We start from the raw sequence: 14149 nt of genomic DNA on the forward strand, positions 1-14149 counted from the left end.
TAAGATTTATTATACAATGGTCACTTAAAGGGCCATTTGAAATGGAGGTTTCCATTTAGAACGTGTTTTTAAATGGAAACAAGTAAACCTGTAATCAATTCTTGATTTGGTTTGACCGTTCGATCGAAACCAAGTACATTGCCTTTTCTCCATAGTAAACTTTCTCCACACATTTATCAGATTGTTCTTTTGAAAAAATTCATCTATGATTGGATTTGGATGTTGTAAGAATCTGGGAAACCATCTGTCAAAACATTCATCAGGTGTTACATTAAAATCTCCTCCTATCAATATATGTTCAGTTGGGAAATGTTTGTGTATTTTCTTCTATGAATAAAGTGTCTTTTTTGTTTTTTCTTACATACAGACACTGAGTGGACTAAAACGAAGAAGAAATACATCTTAAAGGAGTGTGAATGTTTACATTGCGCTGATCTCCCACTAGTGCCTCACGAGGAACACTACACCATTTTTGGCAAATCTGCCGTTTCCGTATAAACGGAAATCATTTTTTAAAACCTTCTTTTCTCAATGCAAAACTTCAATGAAAACAGAAAAACAATTCAGTTTTTTGTCAATCGTTGTTGTGTAAGACCTTTAACTTTGCGCGCCCACCGCCCAGTCACCACTCCATTTCTAACCTCCCTGCTCCACCCTCCCCTTTTACCCCAGCCTCCTCCTCACTCCCAGCTGCTGGCAGGGTAATTTCTCCCCTCAGCCCTGCATGCCTGTGGGGCTGTCACAGTGAGCATGAAGATGAGGACGCTTGGATGCATCCTGTCGTCGCCGTGGATGTGTGGAACTGCAGATCTGGCACGCAGTGATGGCTCTATTGTCCAGGCACAGTTCAGCCCTTGCTCTCGTGGCTATAAATAACAGAAAATGCAGGGAAAAGATGCAAATGCACTAAAGTACAGTATCTCTTGTGGCAGCTTCAGAGGCAACCTTTGAGGCTGACTCCATCCTCCCATCACAGCAGATGTTTTCCTCATGCCATATGGTTTGCATACCTTGTGCTGATGTAGCTGCGGGCACAATGTGCCCAGACGCTCCTTACAGTAGAATCTAATTAAAGGCTGCTTACATCCTAGTTTCTGCGTTTCCATCCCAGCAGGCACCCATCACGTCCCCGTGTGCCACTATGAGATGTGCTCGAAATTCCCACAACTTTCTCTCATAAGCCGTCATCCACTCAGGCTCTGTTCTCACAACAACGCCGTGGAGCTTTAGCAGCCTGAGAATGGGGTTGTTTTCAGAACGGGTTCCAGAGTGGAGAAGTTTCAAAACGGTGCCTCGGCGTTGACATGTGGACGCACATTAACTGCAAACGATGATGTCATCGGCCCACGTCTTGACCAGATAACGCCGCGACCCGCTCTGCGACATCACTTAACAACGACGATGGCGGACGACTTGCTCCAGATCGTGCTGCAGAAACTACTGATGCTATTTGCTTTAATAGGCAGACGTGTTGGATTTCTCGAATACGACGATGTTCAGCGAACACTTCTGGACAACTGCATACTTTTACTATTGCAACAACACATCATCAGTAGGGTGAAGCTAACCTGTCCCACGACGGTCTAATCCCAGCTCACGTTCCCTGTTAGTGGGTGAACAATCCAACACTGGTGAATCCTGCTTCACAATGATGGGAGGAGCCGACATCGAAGGATCATCAGGATGTTTTTACACGCTCCGTGTCTTCTCGGTTTTTGGTGTCTTTCTATGGCAGTGTTACAGTGCCACCTATAGGCCTGACACATCCACTAAATCGTTTTGAGTAGTTTTCATGGTGCTGTGTGGATGCAGATGTTTACTGCATAGATGTCGTGTGGATTGGAAAGTTTTCGAGAACCAACGGGGAGAAAAAAAATATTTTGGGGCTCATTTGGACGGGGCTTTATTCTTTATTCATTAATCTGAACTTGATGATTATCATACGAATCCAAGCAGGGAAATAGCTCCTTTGAAGGCAGTAATCAGTTTATCAGTCTCCGTGTGAGGGATATAATAGGCTCCCCTATTATAAGTCCTGTCACTGCCAGAAAGAAACATCTCCTGCTTTCTGTCTCACAACCTTTAAACATTGTCCTGACGTTTCCTGTATTTGACTGTTGAAACATTAGCGACGTGCAGTGTTGTCAGCATTTCTCTGGCATCTGACAGGCTGATAAAGTTCAGCTGGAACTGTGACCTGAAGATTTAATGCTCAACCTAATGAAATGTGAAGTGTGGTAGCCAAACATATGTCTGGGTATATCATCAATTACATTTATATATTTTGCCCTATGGTGGTGACTCGTGACTGTGGTTGACTGTGGCTCAGCGTGTAGAACAGCTCATCTTCCAGTCCCCAGATTCATGATGTGTGTCATTGTGGGAGGGAATGATTGAATCTGACCGACCGTGTAAACAGCGGTGAAAATGTGCTATATAAGTAAACTGTGGTGCACCTTGAGGGAGGTTCTCTCATTCAGAGGTGGAGTGGGGGGGGGGGTGTTGGTGATGCGGGAGGTGTTAAAGGAAGAAGTGCTGTGATGTCATGGCGGTGAAAGGTTTGACAGGTCCACTATCATTCTGTGTGAACAATAAAGAAAAACAGACTCGACAACCTCTTTCTCGGCCCCCACTAAACATCATTTACCATTTTCTGTCTCTGTTTGAAATCAAAGTAAACATTTGTAAAAAAAATGTACATTCTTCCTCGCCATGAAAAACCACCTGTAATTAAGATCTAAAGGTTGTTTGGTAACGATCTGTCAATCTGGTGATGATAACTGAATGAAAACATGTTTGCTGTAGAAAGGTGAAGTTTGAAGGTGAAAGCTTGATGTTGTTGCTCCTCACAAGTCCGGAGGGTATTAGCAGGTCTGAAGGTTTCTTTTTAGGGTTAAACTACAAACTTCTGTTTGTCTGTAGGCTCATAATAGATAAACTGTAAATGTTCTACCTCTGGTGCTTAATGTAAAGGAGCGTCCCCAGTTGTAGACGTGTTTTAATGTACTTAGCCTGAATCAAAACAGGTGTTCCTGTCCGCTATGTCCACTTTCTCCATTGTTTGAATCAATGTTTGAATGTCTACTTCTTGTGGCCAAGTGTCACTTAAAAGTGTCCTACGTGCAACCAAGTGAATTAAAAGCTGCAGCGTCGAACGGGTTCTCGCACACCCACACGCGTTGGAACGTGGTGGATGTCGAGGTTTTGCCCAAGTCAGACTGCGATGGAAATGTGTGTTAACAATATGACCTGAAAACCTCAAGTCACGGTTGCTATGTAGATGACCCCGGGTCCAATTTCCTCAGCGGAGCAACAGTGTGGGCCTGCAGCTCTCTGCAGGACCTGTGCTGGACCTGTGTTGGACTTGTGCTGGACCTGTGCTGGACCTGTGTTGGACTTGTGCTGGACCTGTGCAGGACCTGTGTTGGACTTGTGCTGGACTTGTGTTGGACTTGTGCTAGACCTGTGCTGGACCTGTGCTGGACCTGTGTTGAACCTGTGTTGGACCTGTGCTGGACCTGTGCTGGACTTGTGCTGGACTTGTGCTGGACCTGTGCTGGACCTGTGCTGGACCTGTGTTGAACCTGTGTTGGACCTGTGCTGGACCTGTGCTGGACCTGTGTTGGACTTGTGCTGGACCTGTGCAGGACCTGTGTTGGACTTGTGCTGGACTTGTGTTGGACTTGTGCTAGACCTGTGCTGGACCTGTGCTGGACCTGTGTTGGACCTGTGTTGGACTTGTGCTGGACCTGTGCTGGACTTGTGCTGGACTTGTGCTGGACCTGTGCTGGACCTGTGTTGGACCTGTGTTGGACCTGTGCAGGACCTGTGCAGGACCTGTGCACAATTTGAGTCATCACCAACATATTTTCCACTCACAACACCACATTTAATGTTGATACCGTCAAGTAATTAACAAAACATAAAAATGTAAAACACAATTGTTCTTGTTGCCAGCAGGTGGCGCTATCTCTGTATATGGATATTGGCGTATGGGTTTGATCAGGGTAGCACTGTGATAACACATGTGATGTTTCAGACATATGCAGCATGTCAAGTCACGTAAAAATGTCCCTGACACCCAGACTCTGAACCCAACAGGAAGTCTGCCACTTTGCATTGTGGGTGAAATGTGTGAAACACAATCCTCCTGGGCATTAAGTCCTGGAGACCTGAAATCTGGCCAGTATGTACAACAGGCCTTCCTGAAGAAAACGCATCAAATTGTTACTGAAAACTCAAAGGGCGTGGCCATGGCGCTCCAATGAATATCTGATGGTTCGCCATGAAACAGGAAGTGGTGTGTAACTGTGGTCCACATGCTGCAATCTGCCTGAAACCTCACGTGTGTCATCACAGTGCTGCCCTGAAACCATCCATATATGGAAATATCCATGCCACCTGCTGGCAACAGGAAATACCATGTTTTACATTTGTATGTGTTATTATTATTTACTTGATGGTGACGCAATGACGTGACTCTTACTAGGCTCCTTTCATGCAAATTAACCAGTTCTTTTGAGGTGCTACATTTGAACTAATTAAGTCCTGGTGAAAGTCCTGGCTCTGAATTAGCACCTGGTTCTTCTTGGTGGAAAAGCCCTATTAAATGTGATAGTTAGCCCTCATTTCCAGCGCATTCTGACACGCTCCAAACCTCAACATGCACCACATGCCAATGTGCGTGGGTTTGCGAGGACCCGTTCAATGCTGCTTGCAGCTGTAATTGTTATTATTCTAATTAAATGAACTCACCTATGGGACTTTTGTTACAAAATTAAATATAATTCCAAATATTTAGATGGAAAAGCCTGTAAAATGTAACCTGATGAAGCAGTTGAAGTTGTCAGGAGTAAGAACGCTGCTCTCTTTTTGTCTCTTGATCGCAGCTGAGTGACAAATGTATTCAGCACTGGTGAAGATCTTTGCAGCAGCTTTCTGCCCGCTGGACACAACACGCCTCATCTGTCAGGCACACACAAAAGCACACACGTACGTGCACTCTGATGCGCAAACACACACAAACACACAGTGTTATCAATGGGTGGAACAATGGCCTGCCAGGGAAAGACTTTTCTCTCGTCCTCTCTGTTGTGCTCATCCTGACTCGTCCTCTCTGTTGTGCTCGTCCTGACTCGTCCTCTCTGTTGTGCTCGTCCTGACTCGTCCTCTCTGTTGTGCTCATCCTGACTCGTCCTCTCTGTTGTGCTCGTCCTGACTCGTCCTCTCTGTTGTACTCGTCCTGACTCGTCCTCTCAATTGCGCTCATCCTGACTCGTCCTCTCAATTGCGCTCGTCCTGACTTGTCCTCTCTGTTGTTCTCATCCTGACTTGTCCTCTCTGTTGTGCTCGTCTTCTCTGCTGTGCTCGTCCTGACTCGTCCTCTCTATTGTGCTCGTCCTGACTCGTCCTCTGTTGTGCTCGTCCTGACTCGTCCTCTCTGTTGTGCTCGTCCTGACTCGTCTTCTCTGTTGTTCTCATCCTGACTTGTCCTCTCTGTTGTGCTCGTCCTGACTCGTCTTCTCTGTTGTTCTCATCCTGACTCGTCCTCTCTGTTGTGCTCGTCCTGACTCGTCCTCTCTGTTGTACTCGTCCTGACTCGTCCTCTCTGCTGTGCTCATCCTGACTTGTCCTCTCTGTTGTGCTCGTCCTGACTCGTCCTCTGTTGTGCTCGTCCTGACTCGTCCTCTGTTGTGCTCGTCCTCTCAATTGCGCTCATCCTGACTCGTCCTCTCTGTTGTGCTCGTCCTGACTCGTCCTCTCTGTTGTGCTCATCCTGACTCGTCCTCTCTGCTGTGCTCATCCTGACTCGTCCTCTGTTGTGTTCGTCCTCTCTGTTGTGCTCGTCCTGACTCGTCTTCTCTGTTGTGCTCGTCCTGACTCGTCCTCTGTTGTGCTCGACCTCTCTGGTCACAGCCTCGCTGGATGCTGGGATCACATGTCAGTGTGGAAAATACATGAAGATGCTGACCGTCAGAAGTATGACATCTAGTTTAATCAATATTTTTGCACTTTGATTTTTCCCAATTTATTTGCACAAATAAAGCTTCATATCCAGTTAGATTTTTCTCTTTTGTTGTGCTCGTTCTGTGTGATCTCTCTGAATAACTGCATCAGATCCTAGACTCCATCAGCCTGTTTGTAATGATTGACTCAAATATTTCAATGAGAACAATGAAGTGCCCCAGAGCCATACATGACTGTCACATAATCTTATGTCCATACAGAAAAAAGGCAATTTTATTTCCATTGAAGGCCGTCTTGTGTGTGTGTGTGTGTGTGTGTGTGTGTGTGTGTGTGTGTGTGTGTGTGTGTGTGTGTGTGTGTGTGTGTGTGTGTGTGTGTGTGTGTGTGTGTGTGTGTGTGTGTGTGTGTGTGTGTGTGTGTGTACATGGTCTCATATAGGGAATAGCAAACTGAACACAGTCAGGATGAAGTATGAAGCAGAACTTCAGTTGAACTACAGATAAAAGGATTTTAACCTACTGGATTGTAATCAGTCAGCATCAGGACTGCAGGTTTTATTAGTCTCTATCCTCCAAGATACTTCTTCTAATTGGATTACCTTCTCATCTCTTTAAAGGTTCTATATTATACCGTTTTTCAATATTTTCACATAGATGTCAGAGGTTCAACAACATTCAAAGTGTATTTCACCAAACCCACTTTTGTTCCTGAATTTCAGCCCGTCAAAAAGTCCCTCATGAGTTCTGCTGAGAACAGGCTCTTCCTGTGTCTGTACCTGTAAATGGAATGAGCTGTGTCTGTCCGCGTACAACAAGCCCGTCACAGGGAGAAGATCAGTGTTGCCAGATTGGGTGGGTTTCTGCTCAATTTGGCTTCTTGAGGAGCCTGTTTTGTTCCCTTTTTTCATGGTTTATTTAGTGTAGTTGTGTGCTTATGACTTGATCTTTATGATGCATATATTAGTTTCATGGCTTTAACATGAGTTTCAACAGAGGTTGAGATTTGGGCAGTTTTGTTTTTTTTTTGTGGGTTTTATGTTGTGTTCTGGCAACCTTGGAGAAGATACGGCTTTCTGTTACCATGCGCTAATCTTTACAGTGCATGTATCACTGTGGCTCGTAGAAGGCCATACTATTTGAAACCAGAATCTGTCCTAGAAGGAGCAGCTCCTGAAGAAGTTAGCTCCTGCTCACTGTTTAAATTTTTCATATTATACTGAATTTATTCATTATATCAGGAATCTTTGTAAGTTTGTACTACCTGTTGGAGGGTCAAAGGGAGCATCCACATCCAGGTGGAGATGTTATTTCCCCGCATGACATCATGAAGGGAAAATCTCTGATTTGCATGTATTAGTACAGATTCACTATAAGGTGGAGCAAGCAAGTGGGGGAGATAACAGACTTTCCTCACTTCTGGGGCCTCATACACGGCTCTTTGGCCCCTGTGCTGTGGTGAGCTGTGTGGAGGAACGACACTGACGAAGGCCCTTCACTATTTTGCACTCACTGCCACAGACAGTGGCAGATGTTCACTAAACATTGAATAATGAGGATCTACTCAACAACTGAAAGACATGGTCTATTCTGGGTGGTAAGGTATAATGATGTAAATGTTCATTTTGTCTGGAAAGCATCAAAAAGCTTTAAATCCTTTCCTTTATGCATCCTGATATAAAAGTGTTTGTTCGCCAGATTTAGTGTTTCTCATATTTTCCGCAGAGGTAAAGAGGCCAAAGTTGAGCTCCACAACCGCAAAACACACAGACATTTAAATTAGCAGTCATACGTGTACAGCCAGCGTTCAGTCAGACACTCCAACATTGAAACACAGTTCAAATGAAGCTATGTGGAGGGTTTGGTTTTTTTTGTGCAAGTAAATGAGCATTTTTCCATTTTTCTTAAAAAGAGGAAGTCTTACCTTCACGCACAACTTAAACTGAGAGGAAAATCAAAAATGTTCAGCATTGATGTCATAATGTTGTGTTCAGCATAAATACCTCTGAAAATATTTAATGTAGTCTGAAAACTACAAGCATGTTGATGGCGACTGAAAAGGAAACTGGCTCATTTTCAGACGGTTTTTGTCTAAGGAGAAAGTTTAGTTTTTGTTCAATAAATGGGAGCATTTTTTAGAAGGGATCCTTTTCTCAAGCTCTATGAAATCAAACTGGTCAGTATGTGGCTCTTTACACACACAATTTCTACTCTAATTAGTCTTTAAGCCACAGCTCCAATATGTCATCTGTTTTTCTTATGCAGCACAACATACTACATACTGTAGGCAATCTAAAAAATATTAAAAAGAAAAGTGTGACTAGCTCTTCTTGATGGACATTTGTAATGGTAATTAGCATTAGCTCGCTACCAGGAAACAAATCTCTTTATTTAGCATGGGTCGGATTCACAAGCATTTAAATACAATCTCATATAAAGTTATGGTAAGTGTATTGTCCGCCTCATGTACTGTTGTCCTGTGTTTTCTTTGCATAAATACAGTTTTCGAACCATCAACAGCAAAGATGAATAGAGAAAATATGTCATTTAGTCCCAGAGGTTTAGAGACAGTGTGTTCGTTCTCTGGCACTGTGTATTTGTTATCATGACTTTAATTGGATATAAAGAGGCTCATAATGGCTGTTTCTCTGGTTTTGGTGCTGACAGGACTTCCTGGGTCAGGCCTTCTGTACGCTGGGTGAAATCGTTGGGTCACTGGGCAGCCGCCTGGAAAAACCTTTGATGTAAGTAGCACATGAAGCCTTCACACACACACACACACACACACACACACACACACACACACACACACACACACACACACACACACACACACACACACACACACACACACACACACACACTCTCTCTTCTGATATTCTAATGATTCTAATCAGCTCGTGGTTTTAATGTCACACACCACCGTTTGTGTTTGAAGTGAAGAGAAGTAGGAGCCAGTAAATGGGCCAAGATGTAGATGAAAGGATGCTCGGTCTCTAACAACCAAATGAAATGAATAGTTAAAGGGCCAGCAGGCTGTAAACATCGTCTCAGGGACAGGGACAGCTTTTAAATGAAAAAGTTTGAATCGTTGAATAATCTAAGAAAATCAGACCTGGAACCAGTTCCTGACATTCAGGCCCTGTTTACACGACAACGTTTCACGTGACAACACCTAATCCGTTAAAAAAAAAAGGAGTGCGTTTACACTGCAGCAGCGGACACAGAGACAACGATGTAGTTAGTATGCCGGGCCACAAGAGGGCGCTGTTGCTTGATTTTGTAATGAAACCACACAGACTTGTGTGCAGAGAACAAAACACTATAAACATGAAGAAAATGAGAACCCGACATTCGCATGGACTGATGGCGGATCGGATGCTATCAGGGCAGAGTCTCAACTATAAAACTACTGATCTGGATGATAAAACTAGAATATAGGCCGCGAGTCGTACCACTACAGGTCTGCCATGTAACAGGCTCTGTAGCCTCCATCAGTCTCTGCAGGAGGGATTAGCGGCCGTGAAAGAATCTTTCCACCTTGGGAACCGGGATAAAAACTTCATGGATACAGTGGATCCGCACACTGGTGTCGTGCAAACGGACCCCCCAAAAACTGAAGAAAGTTTTGCTGACACACTCGTATTCGTTGTCGTGTAAACAGAGCCTCAGAAAGTGGATTTGCTTCTACATCTCACATGTGTATTTCACCCAAACATCTTATGGTCATTATAATCTCATTATTGCTGGATGGGAAACCAAACATAATCAGTTTGACCCTATATAGCATATAATAATCCCCTAAATGCTGAGTGGTCAAAAAGGTGGTCAGAAAATGCCCCAGAAAGGATGAAATCAGACAAAACAGAAACAGTCAAAATAGTAGAAGGTAAAATTTGTTTATCTATTGGTCTTTCTTGTCATGGCTTAAAATCTGTCGTCCAGGTTTGGACACACCAAGAATATCCTCCCATTTAGTCAGTGTGACATGATCATATGACTCTACATCCTGCTTTAGCAGGACGTATTGGAGACTTTGACAATACTGAAGAGCACGTCTGGTCCAGGGTGTGTTAGTGTCTGGGCCAGCGATGGGTAGGCAGGGCGTTGCATAACGAGACCGTCAATGTCAACTCCAATGACACTTATGTACTGTGGCGAGCGCTGTGGATGATTAACAAATGAGAATGAACTTTGCCCTTCATAGCAACTGCAATCGACAAAGGCTTTTATTTTGACACATCAAACAAGAACGCCATGGCAGGATGACATGACACACAAAACCCTCTTCACTCCTGATTACCAACTTTCAAATATTAAACTAAACTAGATCAGCTAACTAACAACATGAACTAAGCAACAAAAACAACACAATCCCAAATAAAGATATCTGAAACACCGCCAACCCAACTCCCATAATGCATTGCAGCGATCAGCTCAGTGACGCTACAATATGTTTCGGCTGGCGAGTGTTAATCTAACAAAATCAAGATGGTATGACACCATTAAAGAAACTTAAACAATTATTCTCCAGACTCTCCCAACAAGATGAATCTCATGACACGGCAGCACATCCGTTGTTTAAGTTGGAAACACAGAAACATGGAGAAAATGAAAACAACTCAGGCGGCTCATCTGCCTGCGGTGCTGAAACCACTCCAGGGTGCGTCTGCTCCCCAAATTGACATGAAAATACGAACAATTTTCAGACCTTTCCTTTGCTGAATGTCTGGTAGCTCAGGTGTTGGTCTCCCATCTTTTTAAAAGTTGGTGTTTCTCCTCAAAAGAAAGTTGTGAAAAGGACTTTTTCGTCTCTCGCGCTGTCATCCTGCTGGTTAACCCGCCAACTAGCTAGAGAGCGTAGCAGCGCTGTATCAATTCACTAATGCACTGTGAACGTATGTATAGCATTTAGCATAGCATGGTTACATCCAACGGCAGCGTAGTGATCTGCCTTTTTACGTAAATGATTTTCATATTGGGGAACTGACTGTACATGAGCAAACATCCAGACACTGGATATGACCGGCAAAGGCAGAGCAGCAGTGTGTCTTCAGGAGGGGGTGTGGCCTTCTGGGGGGGCGGGGGCTTCAGGAGAGGGGGTGGCCTTCTGGGGGGGCGGGGGCTTCCGGAGGGGGTGTGGCCTTCTGGAGGGGTGTGGCCTTCTGGGGGGCGGGGGCTTCAGGAGAAGGGGTGGCCTTCCGGAGAGGATGTGGCCTTCGGGGGGTGGTCTTCAGGAGGGGGTGTGGCCTTCAGGAGAGGGTGTGGCCTTCAGGAGGGGGTGTGGCCTTCAGGAGGGGATGTGGCCTTCAGGAGAGGGTGTGGACTTCAGGAGGGGGTGTGGCCTTCAGCAGGGGGTGTGGCCTCTGGGATAGGGTGTGGCCTGCTTGAAAGGGTGTGGCCTTCACAGTAAGACAGCGGGAGTGAGTGACTTGTGCAGCCATACCAGGAAATAGCAGGGTTGAGTCATTTGGGCTATAAAAAGCACAAAATGCTGACACTTTCAAACCTATGGGTACTGTAAGCTACTGGAAATTTCAAAATAAATTATAATTAAAACAAATAATCGAAATGAAGATTTTATTAATTTCAATTCAGCCTTGGGTAGGCACTGCCTACCCTGCCTTCCCTGCCTCCACATCACTGGTCTGGATCCTCTCTGCCTTTAGCTTACCTTCATTTCCGATGTCACAATAGGCCTCTTGATTAGATTCATATCCACAACCAGTGTAGCAGAGCTGCTTTCTCACCTCCAGCTGTGTGAGCAGAGCAGTTTGCAGTTTGTATCTGCATCCTGAGGCAGTCAGCCATGAGCAGTCCAACCATCATCCTCACCTCCTTCACTCCTCCTCACTTATTTCTGTATCGGAGCGACTTGAACCCGACTCCACATCAACCCAACGATGGAGGCAGATTTTATAGCTGTCAATAGATCATAAAGTGATGACAAGGTTTAACAGTCAGTCTGTGGTTATTGCAAAGTAGTGAACTGTCAGTGTTGATCAGGTGGGAGTTAGAGTAACACTGCAGCAAATGAATGTCAGTCTGTGTCTTCTCCTTGTGTGTGTGTGTGTGTGTGTGTGTGTGTGTGTGTGTGTGTGTGTGTGTGTGTGTGTGTGTGTGTGTGTGTGTGTGTGTGTGTGTGTGTGTGTGTGTGTGTGTGTGTGTGTGTGTGTGTGTGTGTGTTGCTGGGTGATGTAATGGCCTGCGCCTGCAGTCATTCACTTATATTAGATCCATGATCCATGCGTGTGTGTGTGTGTGTGTGTGTGTGTGTGTGTGTGTGTGTGTGTGTGTGTGTGTGTGTGTGTGTGTGTGTGTGTGTGTGTGTGTGTGTGTGTGTGTGTGTGTGTACCTGTGTATTTTATTCCTGACTTCTTCTTTTTTTTTTTTAGATATCCAGAGATATTTTTAGAAGTCCTCCATTATTTCTGAGTTGAGTTGAGGCTGGTGAGGGTGAGTGGATGTGTGCTCGAGTGTGTTTTTAACTGCTCCCAGTAGAGTTTTGCTCAGTGAAGTAAGAGGGGATCCTACAAATAAAGCAAAATAGGATCAAATCATAGCCGAGAATCCTCAATATGTGGATATGTGTCCGTCCCTTTTATCTGAGTTAAAGGACGGACTCTGGCAGAACGCCACAATGAATGCATCATTCAGCATTGTGTTATTTTTTCCTGAAAGTGACACTGAGAGCATTCACCACATCCCACCCAGCGAAGAATGGTTTAAAAGCTGTTGAAAAGACGTCTTTAACTTCCGTCTAAACTACGTCAAAATGTAGTAGAAGAGTGAAAGGTGAAAAGCCGTCTTTTTTAAGGAATTGAAAAGACACCTCATTATGGTAGACAAGTGAAACAGCTTTTTCATTCATCCAACTTGCACACTGCTTATCCTGTTCAGGGTCACGGGGTGCTGGAGCCAATCCCAGTGTACTAAGGGTGAGGGCAGGATACACCCGGAGAGGTCACCAGTCCATCACAGGACACACACACACTCACACCCAGGCGCAATTTAGGGTCACCAAATAACCTCAAATGCATTGTTTTAACCAAAGATAGTCGTTGAAATTAGGATGTTATTGGACGCTTCAATGACTCTATCTGGGCTCGTTGTGGACCACATTGGACGATCCAACCTCATGTTTAACGACTATCATTGCGCTAAATTGGGACCACATTGGACGATCCAATAAGAACCCATTTTCAACGACTATATTTGGGCTAAATTGAGGCTATGACAGACCGACCAGATTGAGCCCAAAAAGCAACGCCTAAATCATTTTCGTATGTTTGGTGGGTCAAGACGAGGCAAAACTCTGAGCAGTGAGCAGTGGGCTGCAAATTACTGACTGACTGAAAAAAGGGTCTTGCACTATAGGCAGCACATATGGGCGCAGTGCTAAATGGGGGGGGGGGGGGGGGGGGGGGCAAAGTTGGCACTTTCTGTATTTAACAGCAGTTTGTGTGTGTAAATGATATGATCAATAACAGAGGCACTGATTAGGCGGCCCTCCGCTCCTTCATTCTTGTTTCTGCATACCCCTCTGAAAATAGGTAGTTGCCCCCCTGACTATAGCTTTCCTGCTGTCTCTATACACCAAACATGTCTTGATCAAATTATATCATCAGTCAGAGGGAGGAAGATCCTGTATAATCTGGATCTCAGAGGAAGATAATCTTGATGTCAGCTGATGTTAGTGAGAGGAAAATGCTCCATAATCTGAATGTTAGCTGAGAAATAAATGACCAATATGTAGACAGACGAGGACAGGTCTCAGAGAGTCGCTGTTTAAACACACTAATCCTGATCATAGGTACTGTGGATACAGGTTAAGAGTATTGCTGCCTTCAGTGTAACATATTCCATATTTCTGTGAGGAGGACTGGGTTAGTTAAGGGATAATGCTCCTTATCCAATAACCAGGAGTGTGAATAGTGAAATAGTAAGAGTTTACACTGACTGGGCCAATGCTCATGGTAACAGGTGACTCATGAGCAGAGCAGAGCGACAGCAGCTCAACAACTGTTTACCTGCACGACAAAGGTAACTTTAGATAAAGACTCTTCTGTGATTTAGTTGTATTCTAAATTCAATAATAGAATCAATTACTTGACATTACTGGCTTATCACACTTCTTAATGACAATGAACAAAAGTGAAGACAAGCTTGTGAAGAAATCCCATATC

General features: G+C 44.6%; 1 protein-coding gene across 1 annotated transcript in view; it reads left to right on the forward strand.

The window, feature by feature from the left end:
* Positions 1-14149, forward strand: part of LOC308116829 (copine-8-like) — a gene marked incomplete at its 3' end in the record, with an annotated part of 105608 nt that overhangs the window by 62128 nt on the left and 29331 nt on the right. The window contains exon 6 of the mRNA XM_080475257.1: positions 8631-8707. Within this exon, the coding sequence (XP_080331383.1) occupies positions 8631-8707 (77 nt within the window). The remainder of the gene's footprint in view (positions 1-8630; positions 8708-14149) is intronic.

The sequence above is a fragment of the Lipophrys pholis genome (assembly GCF_963383615.2).
Source record: "Lipophrys pholis genome assembly, chromosome: 11".
Lineage (NCBI taxonomy): Eukaryota > Metazoa > Chordata > Actinopteri > Blenniiformes > Blenniidae > Lipophrys > Lipophrys pholis.